Genomic DNA, 22858 nt, shown 5'->3' with positions numbered 1-22858 from the left:
AGCTTTTAAACATTAGAGACTATCGTAACTAGTTGTAATGAGCAACTAAGTCAAAATGTTCTATTCCAGAGTTAACAGTTGTAGCCACAATATGTTCCATGTAAATACAAACACACTTTATCTAAATTAAGAGAATAATAACTTTTTAACAACTCTGAACAAACTTTTTTTTAAAACACAAACATGAAATCTTTATGAAATACATAACTCACTGAGGTACTTGTTGAATAGGTTGTTTTTTTAAACTCCTGGCCTCAAGCAATCCTCCCTCCATGGCCTCCCAAAGTGCTGGGATTACAGGTGTGAGCCACTGTGCCCAGCCTGAATGGTTTGGTTTTTAATAAAACAGATTGTGAAAAATATCTATCAATAAAATTTGACTTAAAAGGCCAAATTAGTAGCCCTTCATAGTAACACTATGTACTAGCAAACACAGTAAGCATCTTTAAAAATCTTCATTAACCTTATGTATGTGGTATTTTAGAGAACTGCTTTATGAATTCCTACTTGATAACTACATTCATTCTTTTTTGATACACAATAATTGCACATATATAGGGGGTACATGTGATGTTTTGAAATATGTATGCAATGCATAATGATCAAATCAGGGTATTTAGGATATCCATCACCTCTCTGCATTGGGAATATTTCAAATCTTTTAACTATTCTGAAATATAACACAAATTACAGTCACCCTACCATGCTATCAAACACTAGAACTTATTTCTTCTAACCATACGTTCATACTCATTTATCAACCTCTCTTCAAATCCCACTCACACCCTCCCAGACTCTGGTATCCATCATTCTACTCTGTACCTCCCATTACATTCATTCTTGAAAGGCATTTCCACAGAGACCTCAGGTGCTTTAAAACAACAACAACAACAACACCACCACCACCACCACTAGCACCTTTTAGGAAATTCCAGTTTGTCATAGTTCCTACCAATCACACAAAACATATGCGTGTGCAGTAACACCTGGACCGTTTTACTTATTTATGTCACCTCCCTGGCACATGCTGGAATTCTAGCTTCTGACATCTGATCTGTTATAGTCAGTAAACAACCAAACAACTCATTGATTGTAATGAAGTACAGAAAAATAGTTATGAATTAAGATGACTTGATAGTAACATAACTGTCCCATCAATCTTTTCCTTGGAGTATTATTGATGGAGTATATGCCCACCCAGCCACAATCTATCGATCCCTTCAAAAAATACAGATAAGCTACAGAAAAGTGAACTTTAACAGAGAAAACATAGTTACAAAATAATCCTAAGTAATATATATGAGATGTTCCATATGACTACAACTATTTGTGATTAATTTTACATACCACCAGTTGCTGCTGCAGGTAAAAACGACATATTATCAAGTAAAGCCTTCAACAGAACAGATCCAAATCCTGGTTGACATGGGTCACATTTGCCATTACTGAAAAATTTTTTAAAAGAAAAATTGTAAAGACATTACTCAAGGTCTAAATTGTACCCTAAACCCGGTGTGGTACTTAAAAAATCTTAGCTCTATAAAATACCAAAAGATAACAGGGACTGATTATACTAAGGATCATTGTAAATTTTTTCTTATGCATTAAACCATTATCTTTACAACAGTCAATACTGACCATTAGCTCTTAGACACTTCCTAAATACAGCAGCAAGCAGGAACCTTTAAACATTAAGAACCCGTATATGCAGTTTCAATTTCTACGGTTTCAGTTATATACATGGTCAAGTACAGTTAAAACACAGGTGAGTACAGTACAATAAGATATTTTGAGAGACCACATTCATATAACTTTTATCATAGAATATTATCATAACTGTTCTATTTTATTAGTAGCTATTGCTAATCTCTTACTATGCCTAGTTTATAAATTAAACTTTACTGCAGGTATGTACATATAGGAAAAACACAATACCATATATATGGCTCAGTACTATCTATAGTTTCAGGTATCCACTGGGGAGGGGAAGGGTCTTGGGACACATTCCCTGGGGACCAGGGCAGACTGTTCTAATTTGTTTCAGGGTTTAGAAACAAGGGGTCTGCACAATGCTACAAAAAAAGTCGGTAAGATTGTTATATAACAGAGAAAACACTTTAGGGCAAGAAAAGACAACCAAGGAAAATAGGAGTGAAAGGGGTGTAAGAGTTCCCTTGCCAAATTCTCCAAACTGCTACTAATAGGCAGAGAAGCTCAGCAGACTTCTTTTCTTAAAAGTTAAATAGGCCAGGCGCGGTGGCTCACACCTGTAATCCCAGCACTTTGGGAGGCTGAGGCGGGCAGATCACGAGGTCAGGAGATCAAGACCATCCTGGTTAAAATGGTGAAACCCCATCTCTACTAAAAATACAAAAAAAATTAGCCAGGCATGGTGGTGGGCGTCTGTAGTCCCAGCTACTCGGGAGGCTGGGGCCGGAGAATGGCATGAACCCGGGAGGCATAGCTGGCAGTGAGCCGAGATAGCGCCACTGCACTCCAGCCTGGTCAACAGAGTGAGACTCTGTCTCAAAAAAAAAAAAAAAAAAAAGTTAAATACCCTTATTTAACATGACACTTTCGCCTAAGAACCCAAAATTCTTGCTAAGATTATCAACAATCTTCATCAACTTTTGAAATTCTCTTAAATTACACATACATTAAACAAGGATCAAATTACACTATAAACAAGGTATCACCCACTAAATTGCAGGTGTACCTAGAAAGTATGCTTTCAACTTAAAAACATACCAACCTAATGCACAAGGCTAGAAATCGGGCACACTTATGGGCTATACTTCGTCCTGCCTCAAAGAAGCAAACACGTACGATGTCTGACAGACATTTTCGTGTTTTTGAAAGTAAGCTCTCATTTCCTTCCTTTGAGCTGCAAAACAATAGCAGACATTTTGACTCAACTTGTATTTTCAATCAAAACATCCAAAAGGCAATCAACAGTGGTAAGCAAAATTTTAATTATTAACCTTCCAGGTCCATTTGAATGAACTCCAGCTAACCAACAGAGAGTATCCAACACAAGGCTCTGGGAATGTTCTGTGATCTGGCCATCATCTGTTTTTCTGCAAAGAGTGTTAAGAAGCTTCTCATGAAATTCTGAAAACTGTAACATGGCACATCGTTGCACTCTAAAAAAAAAGAAAATATAAACACATTACCGACCAAAACAGAACAACTAAAGCTATCACAACCTGGCTGGTAATGCAATGTTTCATTTTAAATCATGAACATCGCAAGTACATTTAAAAACAATTAATAGCTATATGTCAAGTATTTCATTTGTAGAAAAAAAATTTTTAAATTACATTTACAATAATGTGTTATAATGTATTAAGGAATGTGCATAATTTCTTTTTGTTCTGTTTTCTCCAGAAATTGGGTGTTTCTCTGTTGTCCAGACTGAACTCAAACTCTTGGGTTCAAGAGATTCTCCTACCCCCAAGTCTTGAGTAGCTGGGACTACAGGTACACGCTCCCTTGCCTGACGAGTGTATGTCAAATTAATATCTATCATCCATTCCTGCTACATAACAAGCACTGTGCAGACACAAGAGACAAACCAATGAAGTATAAAGACGACTCATACTCTCATCAAGATTATAATTATTTAAGAAAAATTAACAAAAATTTTTAGGTAAAAGATTTTTATATTTGTGTGTCTATATGTGTGTTGCTATGTTTTGCACTTTCATTACTGTAAGAATAGCAAGATAATGCAATGAAATTACCTTTCCTTAGAAATTGATGTTTTCTTAAATCTTCGAATGGTGACAGAGACCTCTTGAAGTAAATCACAGCCCCGGAGGTTTTCAGATTTACGGGTGCCACTTGTATTTTCATTCTTAACATTAGATGATTTTTCCTAAACATTATAAATAATAATAAAATTCAAAAAAAAAACTAAACTAAAAATCATTTACCATTAAAGTTATAAAATAAAGGAAAATAATTGAATTGTGGCCATCAAAACATAAATCTCAAATTAAAATGACAGCTTTTACCCTCATATTCAGTAAATGACTAATTTTCTCTGGAATTACAATAGGGGAAAAAAAGAAAGACACAGCCACTATTTTAAAGGCAATAACCCAATGATTACAGATGATAAAACCAAAGTCCTAAATCCAATTCCCACTGGGTGTGGTGGCTCAGGCCTGTAATCCCAGTGCTTTGGGAGGCCAAAGCAGACAGATCACTTGAGCTCAGGAGTTCGAGAACAGTCTGACGAACACAGTGAAACCCCGTCTCTACCAAAAAATACAAAAGTTAGCCAAGCATGGTGGCAAGTGCCTTTAATCCCAGCTACTTGGGAGGCTGAGTCAAGAGAATCACTTGAACTCAGCGGGTGGAGGCTGCAGTAAGCTGAGATTACATCGCTGCACTCCAGCCTGGGCAACAGAGCAAGACTGTCTCAAAAATAATAATACTAATACTAATAATAATAATAATAAATAATAAAATAACTACGTGAGATATGTCAGGCTCCCCAATTGCTAAGGTTCACTTACTTTCAATATTTAAAAAAGGGAGATAACAGAACCTGCTATGCCTACCTCAGAGTTATAACGAAGATTACATCAGATAAAGTATACAGAAGTCCTTGAAAAACTGGAAGACCTATATATATATGTAAGATGATTGGTATTACTGATCAGTATCAGTATGATACCTTATGAATAATGATGATAAACAAAACCTCCTTCCTGAGTTCCACGAAATCCAAGATAAGTCAATTGTAAAGAGCTGCACGGTTCACAGCTACTTTCAGAAAATCAATCATAAGGATTAGAACCTCTCTTAAAATTATTCCCCAACTTCTTTCTGTATACTCCCAAATATTCACCAAAAACAAGATTGTGAGTTGCCAATAGAGGGCATATGAAGAAACTCTCATACCAAAAAAAATAAATATTATGGTCTAAAATAATTATAAAGGGAAATATCTGCTAACAATTACTCTCTACTCAGTACACATTATAAAAGCTAGGTAATTTGCCTAAAGTTAATTCAGGCTGGGTGCAGTGGCTCACGCCTGTAACCCCAGCACTTTGGGAGGCCAAGGTGGGCAGATCACCAGAGGTCAGGAGTCGAGACCAGACTGGCCAACATGGTGAAACCCCATCTCTACTACAAATACAAAAATTAGCTGGGCGTGGTGGCACATGCCTGTGATCCCAGCTACTAGGGAGGCTAAGGTGGGAGGATGGCTTGAACGTGGCAGGCGGAGGTTGCACTGAGCCGAGTTTGTACCACTGCATTCCAGCCTGGGGGAAAGAGTGAGACCTCATCTCAAAACTACGAAATAAAATAAAATAATAAAGTTAATTCAAAACATTTCTCTTTCCAAATATATTTAAGTCACTCCAAAGAAAAAATACAAACAAATCAAGTGTATAGTAAAACATCACTGAAGGGTCATACTACTTCTAACAGTGTGTTAAATCTGATCCACAATGTTTACAACAGTATTGTTATTGTTCAAAATGACAGTTTCATACCTTGCCTGCTGCAACTTTAGCCAAAAGTGAAGCAAGTGAGTAACCCTTGTTATTCTGGTGTTTTAGGGATGGAAGCCTTACTACAGGACGTATTCCACCATTACAAATCTCTTCTGTTCCTCTTTCATTCACTGCCTTGACATGGATTAAAAACGAACGATATTTTCCTCCTGCCATACCTAGAGAAGTGGAGTAGAATGGGGAAAATAACTGAATCACCAATAAATTCCACTGGTTTTCATCTTCACAGAACAAGATCAACAACTAACTCCACAAAAAGTACAGTAGGCCAGAACTTTCAAATTATACTGTTTGAGCAGAATAAAGTTGAACCACCTGCACATGCTGTCAGCAAAACACAATGAACAAAGGAATGATATGAATAGTATAAAACCATTATCTTTGACTAACTGAGATAAACATTTGGCATGTTTTTTCCCCAATCTTATTCATTTTAATGGTGAAAATGTTGTAAACTACACACACACAAACACACACACACAAAACTGCCATTAAGCTATCATCCAGATAATTACAGAATATATATCCATCCAGTCTTCTTGTGCATACATGTACACACATCCATATATATGTGCATATATACACATAGCATTACAGTACTGATGGTTAAAAATGTGCATGCAGGCTTTGGAGTCACTACCTGGGTTTGGATAAAGGCTCTGCCATTTATTAGGCACGTGACAAATTATCCTCTCTGTGGCTCAGTTTTTTAATGTAAAATGATACTAATAGTTCCTACCTCAGAATTAACTAAACCACTCTTAACTGTGCTTGGCACAAAGAAAGCACTCAAATAATTATTATCACTAGTACGTGTTTTATATTAAATAAACTGGGATACTATACAATCTATATATAAAATACATTTCTTAATTATCATCAAATTACTACATCTGCTAGCAAACTATCAGTCTGTTGCTGCATTACCAGGTATTAAATCTTTTCAAGATTATAAATGCTATCACTCTACTTAGCTACCTGCCTGCTGTGCTAGCACTACACTGTTACATTTTTCTTAACACTACTGTACTATTCTCTGTGTTGTGGTATCTGACATTCTGTTTCAAAATTTCTTTGGCCAATGTTACCCCTTTACTCTTCCATAAAAACTTAGCACTTACCTTGTTCAGTTTCAAAGATGTTAGGGAGAATTTTATGGAAAAAAAATCTTAGTATACTCTAAGAAAATTAATACTTTTAACAGTACTGAGGCTTTCCAAACACATGTAATTCTATACTCCATTTTGTCAAAATCAGCACTTTTGGCCAGATGTGGTGGCTCACACCTGTAATCCTAGCACTTTGGGAGGCCAAGGTAGGAGGACCCCTTAAGCCTAGGAGTTGGAGACCAGCCTGGACAACAAAGGGAGACTGTGTCTCTAAAAAATAAAAAATTGTTTAAAACACCAATATTTCTATTTCCACATAAAAATTTAAGATTCACACTCTCATTGAACAAAACTTATAATCTAAACAATTTGAGATTTTATTACTTTTTGTTCACTACTGTATCACAGCATGAAACCTAACACATAACATCTCGAAAACCTAATGACAATAAGAAAGCACAAAACCTGCGTATATACAGGCTGAGTATCCCTAATCTGAAAATCCAAAATGCAAAACTCTTTGAAAGCCGACATGATGCTAAAAGGAAATGCTCATTGGAACATTTCATAGTTTGGATTTTTTGATTAGGAATACTTAAGTATTCCACAAATATTACAAGTATACCACAAATACTCCAAAACCAGAAAAAAACCTGAAATCTGAAACACTTCTGGTCCCAAGCATTTCAGATAAGGGATACTTGACCTGTATACTATGTCTGCAATTAAACGGTTATGTGTAAATGTGGACAAACATTAGGAAGCAAATGTACACAAATGTAAATAATTGACATATAGATGGTCAGCTATTTTCTTGGGTTGGAGAAGATCTCTACATCCCACCCCACTCCAAATTTCCTTAACAACTGAACTAGTCATTTTGTGTTGTTTTTTTAAATTCACCCCCAGGATACAAAAGCCGAAAACGTCCTACTACTGATATTTCTATTTATTATCAACATGATAGCCCATTATTTTAAAACATTCATTATAATCTGCATTTGTTTATGACACTCAAATCATTGTATGATACTGTCAAAGCTCTTCTAATAAAAATCCTCTTTTGGCCTGGAGCAGTGGCTCACGTCTGCAATCCTAACACTTTGGGGGACCCAGGCAGGCAGATTGGCTGAGCTCAAGAGTTTGAGACCACGCTGGGCAACACGATGAAACCCCGTCTCCACTGATACTACAAAAAATTAATCAGGCATTGTGGCACACGCCTGTAGGCCCAGCTACTCAGGAGGCTGAGGCACGAAAACTGCTTAAGCCTGGGAGGCGGGTGTTGCAGCAAGCTGAGATCACAGCACTGCACTCCAACCTGGGTGACAGAGCGAGACTCTGTCTCAAAAAAACAAAACAAAAACCTCTCTTAGCCAGTTGCAGTGGCTCACGCCTGTAATCCCAACACTTTGGGAGGCCAAGGTGGGCAGATGACTTGAGGTCAGGAGTTCCAGACCAGCTTGGCCAACATGGTGAAACCCCGTCTCTACTAAAAACACAAAAATTAGCTGGGTGTAATCCCTGCTACTTGGGAGGCTGAGGCAAGAGAATCACTTGAACCTGGGAGGCGGAGGTTGCAGCAAGCAAAGATCGCGCCACTACACTCCAGCCTGGGTGACAGAATGAGACTATCTCAAAAAAACAAAAACAAGCCAAAAAAACCTCTTTTAAGGGAAGATACTGTAATAATATATAATAAAACTCTGAAAAGACAAGACTCTGATGTGATAGGAAGGGTAAAAATGGCAGAACATAATGTCTGCTTACTCAAAAGAGCTCTGTTACATCACACTAAGTCATCCTGTAGTCATTTCTTCTATGTTTTTTCAAAAAGCACTGAGACTTCTAAGACACAAAAAGTGGGATCAGATAACCATACAGTTACTTATGACAGGAAATGACCTCAGCTACCAGCAAACTGATGAAATTTCAAATGAAAGTCCCAAAGAAAACAATCTTATTTTCTTGAGATCAGGTTTTTTTAATCTTTTTCACAACTGTGGTATTATTAATTCTGCTTTTGTAAAATACATTACTTCACCTTTAACAAGTTTGGGGCTTGTTAACGTCAACATCCCAGCATGCCCTGATAGATCAAGGCCACTAGCAAGCCATACTGGCCCACATAGAATGTCTTCTTTATGATCCTCCAAAAATGGACATAATCTAAGACCTAAAAAGAAAAATACATATTTTTCTTTTAAATTCATTTATTTAAAATGTAATATTTAATAAGCAAATATCATCCCATTTACATATAATACCACCACAAAAATTACCATACTTAGAATGTGTTAAAATAAGAATTGTCATGCTAAGGAACTATAATCAATTATTTGTTACGTTGTTTTCCATTCCCATATTATTTTACAATTCACCTTTATTTTCAAAAAATTATAAATCACGACTTGATTTCAAATCCCAAGATATTAAAAACCAAGAATGCAAGTATTAGCGCAGCTGTGTTCACAAAAGATGAGCTGAAAGTTAAAGCATATTGCCAAAGCAGAATTATAGGTTATTTTTTAATTGTGTTCTTGAAACCAAGTTTTTGCAAGCCATAAGGAAATCTTGCCCGACATGTTGCATTCAGATCACTACTCCTTTTACTGTCATGGACAACAGCTCTATAATTTAACTCACACTGTGATTCCTCTACATCCATGTGCTGCATTTCTTCATTCAAATCAACCAGGGACGGTTTCCCATTTTGTTCCACTTCAATGTTAAGAGCTGGAGACAAAGGAAAGGTGATCTGCCTATCTACTGCTGTTTCTAGAGGATAAAAATATTAGTAAACTTAATTTTCTTTAATATCAATGATTTATGTGCCTAAAAAATCTAAAATTTCCTGTTAAATTGGGAACTTGCGTGATTTTCATCACAGATGCTTTAAAATGGTTGGAGGAAAATTTTGATTCAATTGTTTTATACATTCTTCTTTTAATGGTAATAAAATATTTGCCTAAAGAAACAATCTGCTGGCACCTAAACTAAAAGTTCTTACCCTAGGCTGCATACTATAAGCACTTGCAGAGCTTTAAAACTACTAAATCCTGAGTCCTCTACCCAATTAATTCAAAATCTGTCAAAAGATTGCACACATACGAACACACCCATATACACACAAACTCACATAAATACACAGACACACATACAGTCATCGCCCCTCGGTATTTGTAGGGAATTAGTTCCAGGACCCTCCCAGATGCCAAAATCCATAGATGTTCGAGTCCCTTATACAAAATGGCATAATATTTGTATACAATCTTATTCATATCCTCCTGTAATATTTTCAATCATCTGTAGTTTACTAATAAAACCTAATACAATGTGAATCCCATGCAAATACTATTTATTTATTTCAGACAGAGTCTCACTCTGTCACCTAGGCTGGAGTGCAGTGGTGCAGTCATAGCTGACTGTAACCTCCAAATCCTGGGCTCAAGTGATCCTCCTGCCTCAGCCTCATGAGTACTGCCACCTGAGTAGTGCCACAGGTGTGCACCAACACACCCAGCCAATTTGTTTTTTAATTTTTGCAGCCATGTGGTCTTGCTACACGGCCCAGGCTGGTCTCAAATTCCCGGGCTAAAGTGATCCTCCTGCCTTGGCCTCTCAAAATGCTGGGATTAGAGGCATGAGCCACCATATGTGGTCTAATATTACTTTTTATTTGTATATTTTCTTATTGCATTGATTTTTTATTTCCCACCCCCACCCAAAATAATATTTTCAATCCATGATTGGTTGTTTCTGAGGTTGGTAGACTGCTGGGATGTGAAACCCACAGATAGAGAGTGCCAGATGTATGCGTACTTTTTCAAAAAGGAAAATTTTCAAGTTTCAATGTTTCAAACTGGAGTTAAGTTGCCATTTTACCGTGAAATTATCCCCAGCCCCTTAAACTAACTTATTAAGGAGAAAACACTGAGTAGTAACAGCTAGTTTCTAACCATGCTAAATGTGTATAATCTACTTTAATAACTCAGTACAACAAATTCTGAACTTGTAAGAAAGCTAAATAAAAATGAGCGTATTTTTAGCACTACATGAAAGGCTGGCTTCACTAATAACCTTGAAAGTAACTTCCATAACAGTTCTATTCACAATCAAGTCTTCTCCTAGGAAAAGAAATACATAAAGCTAGTAATGCTAAAAGTCAAACTAATTTACACAGGAACTAATCCCACTTCCAAAAAAGCATAATTATATGATTCAAGTTTATGCAATTCTGAATATTACTGGGTTACTGAAAAGTTTTGAAATGTTCTCTGAATTACTTTTCTAAATAAAATCACAAAAAGTAGAGCAGGCAAATGGCAATAACAGTCAGAAAGGGACACGAAACTTAGCCAAGTTGAAAATTAGTTTTCAGAAATCAACCACAAAATAAAATCTTCAACAATAAATTTTGATCCATTCTTACCATTGACTTTCCCTAATCCTGGAGCTTTATTTTTCAGCAGTGTCACTTGTATCTGTGGAATATTGGTGATGTTTGAGTTCAAAACGAATTTGAAGTCCACATGTCCAACCATACAAGCTTTAGGTAGCACTAATTCAAATACATGTTCATCCCAGCTGTTGCTGTCAAATAAGGGGAAAAATGCTAAATAAAGCAAATATCTTACTTCAGCCACAACCATATTATCATTAAGGTCACCTTTCTCCTTTTGGTTTGCAGCTTCCAACAAAATTTAGTGTTTCTCAATGGGATCAAGAGAGAAAATAGCTCCCAAAGGAGAAGGTTAAACATAGGGCAATGAATGATCTTACTTTAGAAATCTACACCTGCCTTGAGACTTGCACATACCAATAAACTCTTATTCCTCAAAGTGTGAACGATTTAATGTGAACATCCTGCAAATTCCTGGTACCCACCCTACATCTATGAATAGGGTCCCAGAATCTTCATTTTAAAACAACAATTTCTTGCATTTCTTATATATATTCATTCTTGGGTTTTAAATGCTATATATATGCTGGAAAATGAAAATCTCCAAACTCCTCCACTAAATTTAAGGCTCACATCCAAAAGTCTACTAAACATCTCAAACTCATTATGAAAAACCCACTCTCAAATCTCAGTAAACAGAAACTTCATTTTTCAGTGAACTCAGGCCAAAACCTGAAAGCCATCCTTTATTCTCCTCTCTCACACAGTATGTTCAATACATCAGCAAATTCTATTCCTTGTACCTCCAAATTATATCCAGAATCTAACCACTCTTTTCACTACCTCCATCACCACCACAATGGTCCAAGCTACCATCAGCATTCCTGAATTAGCACAACAGCAACCAAACTAGAACCATTCTATCACTGCCCTCCACCACCACAACCATCATTCTAAATACAGAAGTCAAAGTAATCTTTGTAAAAGATAAATCATACCACATCACTCCTGTATTCAAACTTGCTAACACTTTCCCATCTCACGTAGCATGAGAGTCTTTTTTTTTTTTTTTGAAATGGGGTCTCACGCTGTCACCCAGGCCAGAGTGCAGTGGCACAATCATGGCTCACTACAGCCTGGACCGCCTGGGCTCAAGTGATTCTCCCACCTCAGTTTCCCAAATATCTGGGACCACAGGCACATACCACCATGTCCAGCTAAATTTTTTTTTTTATTATTTATAGAGACGAGGTCTCCCTATATTGCCCAGGTAGGTCTTGAACACCTGGGCTCAAGTGATCCTCCTGAGTCAGTCTCCCAAAATGCTAGGATTACAGATATGAGCCACTGTGCCTGACCTTTTATAAAGGTATTCATTATCCAGCTCCCAGGTACCCTCTACCTCTTTTTTTCTTTTTGAGATAGAGTCTCTCTCTGTAGCCCAGGCTGGACTGCAGTGGAGCGCAATCTTGGCTTACTGCAGCCTCCACCTCCCAGGATCAAGCAATTCTATGCCTCAGCCTCCCGAGTAGTTGGGATTACAGGTGCACACTACCACACCCAGCTACTTTTTGCATTTTTAGTAGAGATGGGGTTTCACCATGTTGGCCAAGCTGGTCTCAAACTCCTGGCCTCAAGTGATTTACCTGCCTTGGCTTCCCAAAGTGCTGGGATTACAAGCATGAGTGATCATGCCCAGCTCACAGCTACCTCTTTGGATCTCCCTCCCTACCACTCTTCCCGATATTCACAGCACTCCAACAACAATGGTCATATTTCTCTTCCTAGAATTCACAAAATATACTCCTCAGGGTTCTGTATTGCTATTGTCATGGAAGACTTTCTTAGGCCCCTTATATTGAAAATATCATACACACTGTCTCTCTTTTTCTCTCACTTTCTCACACTTACATGCAATTACCTATCCAACAACTACTCGATTGCCATACTCTGTTTTAACAGTCTTCATAGCTTTTATGCCCATATGGCATGGTATATGTATCTGTCTACTTTCTATTGCCATTAGGAGGTAAATTCCATGAGACCCGTATTACTAGTGACTATAACAGTGCCTGCTTTTATTAAATACAAAACAAGCATTTGAGTATTTGTTAAATAAATCTGTGAACTAAGTGACCAAACTAATTGCAGTAGTAAATTACTCTCATTATTTTATCCTAAAATTCAGAATAAGAATATAAGTTTCCAAAATCAGTGTGACAAATAGAAGGAACAAAGTCATCAACATGCAAAAATTAGCTTACATATTTGTTAGAGACAACACAGAATTCCTAGGTATATTACTGTTTATCTTTTAGACAGTTTAAAAGATAAACAGGTCAGGCACGGTGGCTCATGCCCATAATCCCAGCACTCTGGGAGGCCAAGGTGGGTGGATCACCTGAGATCAGGAGTTCGAGACCAGCCTGGCCAACAGAGTAAAACTCCATCTCTACCTAAAATACAAAAATTAGCCAGACGTGGTGGCACACGCTGTAATCCCAGCTACTTGAGAGGCTGAGGCAGCAGAATCACTTGAACCCAGGAGGCAGTGGTTGCAGTGAGCCACTGCACTCCAGCCTGGGTGACAGAGTGAGACTGTCTCAAAAAAAAAAAAAAAAAAAAAGATAAACAGTAATAAACCTAGGAATTCTACATTGTCTCTAACAAATATATAACATTAACTTAAAATTAAACCTCTTCGGAAAATCTTTTACCTGTCGGTCTGTAGTTTCCAAGTTCGAGTATGCTGAGCAGCGTCACCATGGTGTTGCTGATGCAAATGTTGAGGGTGCCTCCTTTGCTGCTGTTCTTGTTGAACTTCTACCCAGCATGGAGGAACAGTCGCTGAAAACCTTGGAGTCAAAGTCTCAAAGCGGGTTAGCTCCACTAGAGATGTCAAGATTTCGAGGGTGAATGGCTGGTCCACCAATAAATCAACTCCTTAAAATTAGGGAGAGTAGTATTTGAAATAGGTGTTTAAAAAAAAAAAGAAGAAGACAATGAAGTTTTAATTCACGGTTATGTTTTCTATTGCAACACTTGCCAAATATTCTGAAAGTTAATAAAGTGGACTCAAGTATCTACATATAACTAAGATAACTAACTCTGGCTAAATAATAGCAAATAACAAAATTCTAACTTAAATATTTAAAATTAGAGACAATACTCACTATTGAAGAAACCCAAACCCGTCAGAAAAGGTCTTACTGAACTTTAGCCCTAATAAGGACGGCAAGAAAAGTAGTGGTACTAAAGTGCAAGCCAATGTACATCAGACCAAAATTCACTTTTAGACCCTGTTTTTTACAAAATAAATGCTAGACATCAGCAAGTACATAACATATGCCCTTTTATAATGAATAAAAAACTAAAACAGTCAAAAGCTATATGGTAAATAAATACTTACAAACTGAAAAATTAAATTGTGTTTTTTCTATTTCTGTGGCAGTTAAGAAAATCTTGTGTACATGCTAGTATTATAAAAGTAATAATGTGCTTCATACTGATTAGGTTTCTTTACAAAAGCTATGCATGTATTCATATCAGTGAAATGTATAACATTAAAAAATGCTGAGAAGCTGTTGTTCCCATTTTTAAAAAGTAATGAAACACTAAAATATAAAATCTGGTAGGTTTAGAATATTTTCACAAAGAAAAAAATGATGGCAAGTTCTATAAAATTATTACAAGTTTAATTCAAATTACATCTTTTTCTCAAAGTCTAGACCCTTTTAAATCTGATTAGTTTGTAAATATTAACAGCATGTCAATCTCCTTTCTTTACATTATTTCTTCATTACAAAATTCATCTTTCCTCTACTAAAAAGTAGTTTTCTGTACTTTACATAAAAAACTTTCTCCATTCAACCAATAACCCATAAAATATGAGAATATGCAGTATTTTAGCTTTTTATACCAAGTTGTATACTTAACCAAGACATCTTGGTTAATTCAAGTAACTGGAGATTGAGAAGCAGACTACAATGATTTCATAAAAGCCTACAAGGCAAATAATGATTTTTCGGCAGGGAGTAACATGCTAGCAAAACTTCTTTTGAAAAATTAGCTCTGGAGGGCAATATGGGACAAGGATGGGGGAAAAAAAGGCAAAAACAACAAATAAATATAAACAAATCTATCTGGAGATTCAGGATGGGACAACATATGTGTGAATATACCCCCTAAATATATACTCAGTGACAGCATTTTTTTCAGCTTTTCAATTCCAGTAGTAATATTAATAAATGAGCCAGTCTACTAATTTTATACTTACTTAATGAATTCTCTTTTATATGATTTTTCCCTCCTCTAATTAGACTAAAAGCTCATTAACGGCTGAAATGTTTGTTTTCACCTCTTAGATGACTTCACAAATATTGAGTAACATACCACACAGGTTGAGAATCACTCCTTACTTTAATATGTTTACATCTTCCGACAACTAGAAAAAAGACAAATAATACCTAATCATTTTTAAAAAATCATTTAAAAATTTAATATCATACCTGAAATGCCGGGACTTGAAGGATTTGATAAAGGCTTGGAACCTTCTGAAGATGGTTCTATTCCTTTAGAAAGAGATCCATCCACTAGTATATCAGCTTCATCAATATCATCACAGGTTCCTCCAATTTGGAGAAAATGAAGCTCACCACCTACAGTGCAGCAAATTTCATAGATACATGAAAAATGGGTAAACATTCAAATATTCAAATGTAATATTACTTAGGAAACAATTTAATGTCACTTCATAGGCAGATAAGGAAAGCTACCAATGTGATATATTTCCAAGAGTTTAGAAATTTAATTGCCAAGGAATTACAAATTGAAACCAAATTTTTAGGAAGAAAATGATAAATACATAAACACACATGAAAGCAGGTATTTATCTAGTACTTACTTTTATGAGACAGTATTTTAAGTGCTTTAATTAATTCATTTACTCTTTACCAAAAACTCGTGTGGTAGAACTATTACTGTGGCTATTTTACAGATGAGGCACTAGCTATACTGGAATCCACAGCCAAATCTCTTAATCTCAACAGTAACAAAACTTGACAAATACTCTTATTTTTTAAAGCATTCACAATAAAATGAAGGCAACTAAAATTTCTAGTTTAAAATCTCTGTCACAGGAAAAAAACTGACAGCAAATTTAGCATTAGTTAAGACAAAAAAATAGTATATTCTAACATTCTAATTTGGAGATTCACTTCTAGCACGGCAGAAGGAGGAAGATGATAAATCCCCTTCCTGAAAGGCAACTATAAAGCTAGACAAAACTGTAATTTAACGAGGGTGAGGTAAGCAGGGAAAACCAGCAGATTCACTGTTATCTCCAGATGGGACTCAATTGATGGAGAGTTTCCAGTTTAAAGTGGTGATTTCAATGGGAAACAAACAAGGTCTGCTACTTGAGGTCACAATTCTGTCTGGGGCAAGCAAAGCACTAGAAACACCAGGGATTTAACACAGAATTACATGTAGTGAGAGAAGCACAGTGGGCCTGGTAAACGCTCCACAAATCCCACCTTGACCAGAGGTTGTACACGTGTCCAGCAAAGACCAGAGGGAGCCCAAGCCATTACTACATCCTCAGTCAACTAAGACTCCATGCCTATGCAAAAGAGACCTGAGAAAACACAACAGAAAATAAAAGCCAGGGCACACTTGAGCACAGCCTTACTGGCTAAAGGTATTTGGACACTACAACCTATCAATCTTTGGCTGAATACTAAGCTATGCTGCCACAGAAGAAACAAAATAAGAAACAAGTCTTACAAATTAAAACTAGGCAGAATAAATGACAGAAATCAGCAGCTGCACAATACAAAAGAGATTTCACAGATTCAGCCAGATGAATTACAAAACAAAGCAATAACCACCTGGCAAAAGGTAGGGAGATCCAAATCTAGATTTCTATAGTGTTGTCTTAAATGTCCAGTAAGTAAATAAAATATTACAAGACATGCAAAGAAAGAGGGACCCACATTCAACATGTGAAACACACACACACACACCTTAAAATGTCTTCTCAGACTTCAGATTTAGCAAAGACTTCAAGGATCTATTGTAAACATTTTTATAGAATAAGAGGAAGTCAGGGGTATAGAGAATTACAGGAAATAATGGTATAAACAACTCAACAAAAAAAAATATTTTTAAAAAAATTAAAGGCTGGGAGCAGTGGCTCACGCCTGTAATCCCAGCACTTTGGGAGACCGAGGTGGGCAGATCACCTGAGGTCAGGAGTTCAATACCAGCCTGGCCAACATGGTGAAACCCTGTCTCTACTAAAAATACAAAAATTAGCCGGGCATGGTGGCAGGCGCCTATAATCCCCTGAGCTACTCAGGAGGCTAAGACAGGAAAATCACTTGAACCCGGGAGGTGGAGGTTGTAGTGAGCTGAGATTGCGCCACTGCACTCCAGCCTGGGCGACAACAGCAAGACTTTGTCTCAAAAAAAATTAAATTAAATTAAATTAAAATTAAAAGAAGCTTGGAGACCTATGGGACAGATAAAATATTAAGAACATACATGTAATGGGAATTCCATGAAGAAGAGAATTCCACCTGAAAAAATAATGGGCAAAAACTTACCAAATCCAATAGAAAACTGCAAATTTACTCAAGTTTAATGACCCTCAAATAGGATAAACAAAGAAATAACACACATATATATAAGCTCTTGAGCGTGAAAGGCAAAGGGAAGATCATGAAGACAGCAAGACAAAAATTACTCATCAGACATGAAAACAACAACACAAATTAATAGATCACTTATGAGAAACAACGGAGACAGAAGCAATGGAATGACATTTAAAGTACAGAGAGAAACTGTCAACAGATTCTCTAGGTAGCGTTAATCCTCAAAAATGAATGTGAAATGAAGAGATTTCCAGAAAAACAAAGACTGAGAGAACTTTATGCTAGCAACCTGCCTTATGGTAAGTAATAAAGAAAGCCCCTTAAGAGGAAGGAAAGCAACATCAAATTCACTAGAAAAAATAAAGAACAGAAATGGTAAGTAGGCGAATACAATAAATAAATGTTTTTCTCATTTCTTTGCCAACTTTTAAAAAAAATAATGGTTGTATAAAATAATTACAACACGTTTTGTTGGTTTTGTGGTTTTTTTTTTTTTTTTTTTCAGACGGAGTCTTGCTCTGTTGCCCAGGCTGGAGTGTGATGGCGTGATATCGGTTCACCGCAACCTCTGCCTCCCGGGTTCAAGTGATTCTCCCTGCCTCAGCCTCCTGAGTAGCTGGGATTACAGATGCCCACCACACCTGGCTAATTTTTGCATTTTTAGTAGAGACAAGGTTTTGTCATGATGGCCAGGCTGGTCTTAAACTCCTAAGCTCAGGTGATCTGCCCACCTTGGCCTCCCAAAGTGCTAGGATTACAGGCATGAGGCACCGCACCCAGCCATTTTGATGGGTTTATAACATACTTAAATGTAATGTATGGGGTGGGGGGAGATAAGAGCAAAGTTCCTACATATTTTACGAGAATAAAGTATTATTCTGAAGTAGACTGTATTATTAAAGCACCAAAATATAACTCAAAAAAAAAAAGCAGTATCAGAAAAAGAAACCAGAATCAACATAAGGACCAATGATTTCATGCCAAATGGCAGAGTAGGAAGCTCTAGGGATCAGTCCCTCCACCAAAGCAACCACTGAACTAGAAAGTGTGATTGGAATCATGTATTTCAGAAATATGGGACCGAACAGGATATTTACAGAGAGACTGATCTCTGGTAAGACAGTGGCCTACATGAACCAGCTACCATCCCCTCCATCCTCAGCCCAGACACAGCTGTGGGGAAAAGTGGCACATGTGCTGGAAGCAGCTGGCTGGTGCCAGGGCGGACAGGAGGGACCTTTTCTTCCCAAAATTGTGCATTTTGGTTGGTCTAGCAGTTACCTAAGGGACCAGAATAGACTCCTGCCTGGGTTTCACCCTTCTGAGATTGCAGCTGCTTCTCCAAGCAGCAGCCACCAGAAGATTTAAGGGGAAAAAGCCGAAACAGGATCTACAGTAAGATTTAAAGAGACAGAACTCTTTTTTGGGAGGATAAGAGTGGGGAGAGGGTTCTACAGCTTTTGTACAAACAGTTTGAAAATGTCACAAATGGATGGCTGCAGCTGGAAACAAGCAAAATCTCCCTGAGTGAGAGAATAAGATTTCTAGAGGTACCACATTACAATACTCAGAAGGTTCTGACTACAACAAAAAATTATAAAGCACTCAAAGAAACAGCAAAGTATGGCCCATTTACATGAGGAAAAAAAAAGAATTATCAAAAACCATGCCTGAGAAAGCCCAGATATTGGAATTACTAGTCAAAAACATTAAATGAATTCTCTTTATATAGTCAATTAGCTAAAGGGAACAACGGACAAAAACTAAAGAAAAACAGGAAAATGATGTATGAACATAAGATTATCAACAAAAAAGTAAAACTGGACTTTTTCAAAATGCCAATGTTTTGTGCATCAAAGGACACTATCAAGAAAGTAAAAAGACAACCCACAGAATGTGAGAAAGTATTTACAAATCATATCTATTAAGATATGAATTCTGAATTTCTAAAAAAGTTCCTACAACTCAACCAAAAAAAAAAAAAAAAACAGACAATTCAAAAGTGGACAAAAACATGGACATTTCACATGTATCACAGAAATACAAATGACCAACAAACACATGAAGAAATGCTCAACATCATTATTCATTAGGAAAGTGCAAACCAAAACCACAATAGATACCACTTCACAACCACTAGGGTGACTATTACCAAAAAGACCAAAAATAACAAATGTTGGCCAGAACGTAGAAAAATTGGGACCCTTCCAAACTGCTTGTGGAAATGTAAAACGGTGCAGACTCTGTGGAAAATAACTTGGTGATTCCCAAAACGTTAAACATAGGCCAGACGCAGTGGCTCACATCTATAATCCCAGCACTTTGGGAGGCCAAGGTGGGAGGATCACCTGAGGTCAGGAGTTGGAGACCAGACTGGTCAACATGGCGAAATACCATCTCTACTAAAAATACAAAACATAGCTGGGCGTGGTGGTGCATGCCTGTAATCCCAGCTACTTGGGAGGCTGAGGCATAAGACTCACTTGAACTGGGGAGGCAAAGGTTGCAGTGAGCCAAGGTCGCGTCATTGCACTCCAGCCTGGGCAACAAGAGTGAAACTCCATCTCAAAAAAAAAAAAAAAAAAAAAAAAAAGGTTGAACATAGAATTACCATATGACCCAGCAATTCCACTCCTAGGTATATACCCAAAACAACTGAAAACAGACACTCAAATATTTGTACACCAATGTTTATAGGGGCATTATTCACAATAGCCAAAACACGGAAACAACCCAAATGCTGAGTTACAATAGTCACCCCTTACAGTAGCCACAGTTCCAAGACCTTGCAGTGATGACTGAAACTGTGGATAGTATCAAACCCTATATATATATATATATATATATATATAGTTTTTTACATATATTCATATATATGTACACATATGATCAATTTATAAATTAGGCACAGGAAGAGATGAACAGTAACAAAATAGAACAATGATAGCAATATGCTGTTCACAATTTCACAAATTCACATATTATGGTAAGATTTGTTCTTACCATAAATCTTAGAAACTTGCACATAAAATTTTTTTCTTTCCTTTTTAAGTCAAAAATGTTCACCTTTTCAACATAAAGAAAAAACTTCAAAACGGCTTCACTTTGACATATCCGATAGCTAGCATCACTATTCTGAAGCTTTAGGGCCATTATTAAGTAAAATGGTTACCTGAACACAAGCACTGCGATACCAGTGACAGACAATCTGATAACCAAGACAGCTACTAAGTGACTAACAGACAGGTAGTGTATACAGCATGGAGACACTGGACAAATGATTTGTGTCCTGGGTGGGACAAGAGATTTTATTACACTACTCAGAAGAGTGAGTAATTTAATAATTATCAATTGTTGATTTCTGAAATTTTCCCTTTAATATTTCCAGACCATAGCTGAGCACAGATAACTGAAACCACAGATAAGGGGCAGGGGTTGGGGGGGGGGGGGGGGCCAGGGGCCCTACTGTAATGGAATATTATTTGGCATAAAAAGGAACAAAGATGTGATACATACTACATGGGTGAACACTAAAAATATGCTGAGTGAAAGAAATCAGACACAAAAGGACAAATATATGATTCCACTTATATGAGGTATCTACAATAGGCAAAGTCATACAGAAGTAGAATTGAGGTTACCAGCAGCTGAGGGTAGAATGAATGGGAAGTTACTGCTTAATGGTTAGAGTTTTTGTTTAGGATGATGGGAAAGTTCTGCAAATCAGTACTGGTGGTTATACAACATTGTGAATGTATTATAGTCGCTATATTATATGCTGTAAAATAGTTAAAATAGTAAACTTCATTACGTATATTTAACACATTTTAAAAAGGAAAAAAAAATTATAACACATCACCCAACAATTCTACTCTTAAGAACTGAGAGCCTCAGGCCAGGCACAGTGGGTCAGGCCTGTAATCCCATCACTTTGGGAGACTAAGGCAGGTAGAGCACTTGAGGTCAGGAGTTCGAGACCAGCCTGGCCAATATGGGGAAACCCCGTCCGTTTTGTAAAAATACAAAACTTAGCCAGGCGCCTGTAATCCCAGCTAACCTTGGGAGGCTGAGGCAGGAGAATCACTTGAACCCGGGAGATGGAGGTTGCAGTGAGCTGAGATCAGCACCACTGCATTCCAGCCTTAGCAACAGAGCAAGATTGTCTCCAAAAAAAAAAAAAAAAAAAAAGAATAGAGAGCCCCTTACATATATGCACCAAGGAACTTACACAAGATGTTTATAGCAGAAAAAAACAGAAATAAACAAGATGTCCACTGACAGGAAAATGCATCAATTATTTGTGGGTTTTCTGCACATTGGAGTACTAAGTATAAGTGAAAATTAAATGATCTACAAGGCATGCAACGAAACAGGTAATCTTAAAACATAATGAGAGGAAAATCAAGTCCCGCCAAACTAGTTAAGAGTTTGGTATCATTTTTATAAAGGGCAAAACCAAGCAAAATCAATAAAATATGTTGTTGAAATATTCACATCTGAAGCATAAAACCAGTTTTCTTTATAAAAGGAAAGACGTAAAAATTATTGAGTAACAGTTATCTGCAGGAAAAGGACAGAGTTTGGGAGAGGGGAGGAGGGACACATTCATAGATGCAAGATATCCGTACTGCTTTAGCTCTTGGTTTGCCAGTAGGTCTCTGGATGTCCCTAATAAATTATTCTTTACTAATGTTATGTAAATTTTTTTTCTTAAAAAAAAATCAACAAAGGGATTAAAATGGTGTAATAAAAATATTTATTCAACGCAAAAGAATGCAGTGAAGGAGTAACAAAGGAATGTAAAAAACATTTTAAAAAATCAAAATGGCAGACATAAATGCAACCATAGCAATAATTACATTAAGCGTAAAGTCATTCAAATTTAAAAGGGTACAGGTTATCCAACTGTATAAAAAAGCAAAATTATATGCATCTAAGAGACCCACCTCAGATTCAAAATCACAAGTTAGTTGAAAGTAAAATTGTGGAAAAGATACATAATGCAAACTGTAACCATAAGAAAGTCAGAGTGATTTTATTAGTATGACACAAAATAGAGACAGAGGAATATTTCATAATGACAAAAGGGTCAATACATCAGAAAGATGTAACAATTATGAAACAGTCTAACAAAAGAGCCGAAAGACAAGTGAAGCAAAA

General features: G+C 36.8%; 1 protein-coding gene across 9 annotated transcripts in view; it reads right to left on the bottom strand.

Moving 5' to 3' along the window:
- The window catches only part of BIRC6 (baculoviral IAP repeat containing 6), a 255476-nt gene that overhangs the window by 170983 nt on the left and 61635 nt on the right, over window positions 1-22858 (bottom strand). For 5 of the 9 annotated variants that reach the window (XR_005243294.2, XM_038006769.2, XM_038006768.2 and 2 more), the window contains exons 11-20: window positions 15554-15703; window positions 13763-13988; window positions 11076-11236; window positions 9290-9421; window positions 8688-8819; window positions 5514-5692; window positions 3744-3877; window positions 2982-3143; window positions 2753-2884; window positions 1348-1445 (exon numbers count right to left, since the gene is read on the bottom strand). Coding sequence is in view for 8 of the 9 variants with exons in the window: in XM_038006769.2 (XP_037862697.1) it covers window positions 1348-1445; window positions 2753-2884; window positions 2982-3143; window positions 3744-3877; window positions 5514-5692; window positions 8688-8819; window positions 9290-9421; window positions 11076-11236; window positions 13763-13988; window positions 15554-15703 (1506 nt within the window). In the remaining variant the exon portion in view is untranslated. The remainder of the gene's footprint in view (window positions 1-1347; window positions 1446-2752; window positions 2885-2981; window positions 3144-3743; window positions 3878-5513; window positions 5693-8687; window positions 8820-9289; window positions 9422-11075; window positions 11237-13762; window positions 13989-15553; window positions 15704-22858) is intronic. The other 4 variants (XM_007971000.3, XM_007971001.3, XM_007971002.3 and 1 more) reach the window with 2 other exon arrangements.

This window comes from Chlorocebus sabaeus, chromosome 14, assembly GCF_047675955.1.
Source record: "Chlorocebus sabaeus isolate Y175 chromosome 14, mChlSab1.0.hap1, whole genome shotgun sequence".
Classification (NCBI taxonomy): Eukaryota; Metazoa; Chordata; class Mammalia; order Primates; family Cercopithecidae; genus Chlorocebus; species Chlorocebus sabaeus.
Note: the sequence above shows the minus strand (reverse complement) of the source record. Positions and strands in the feature narration are given on the sequence as shown.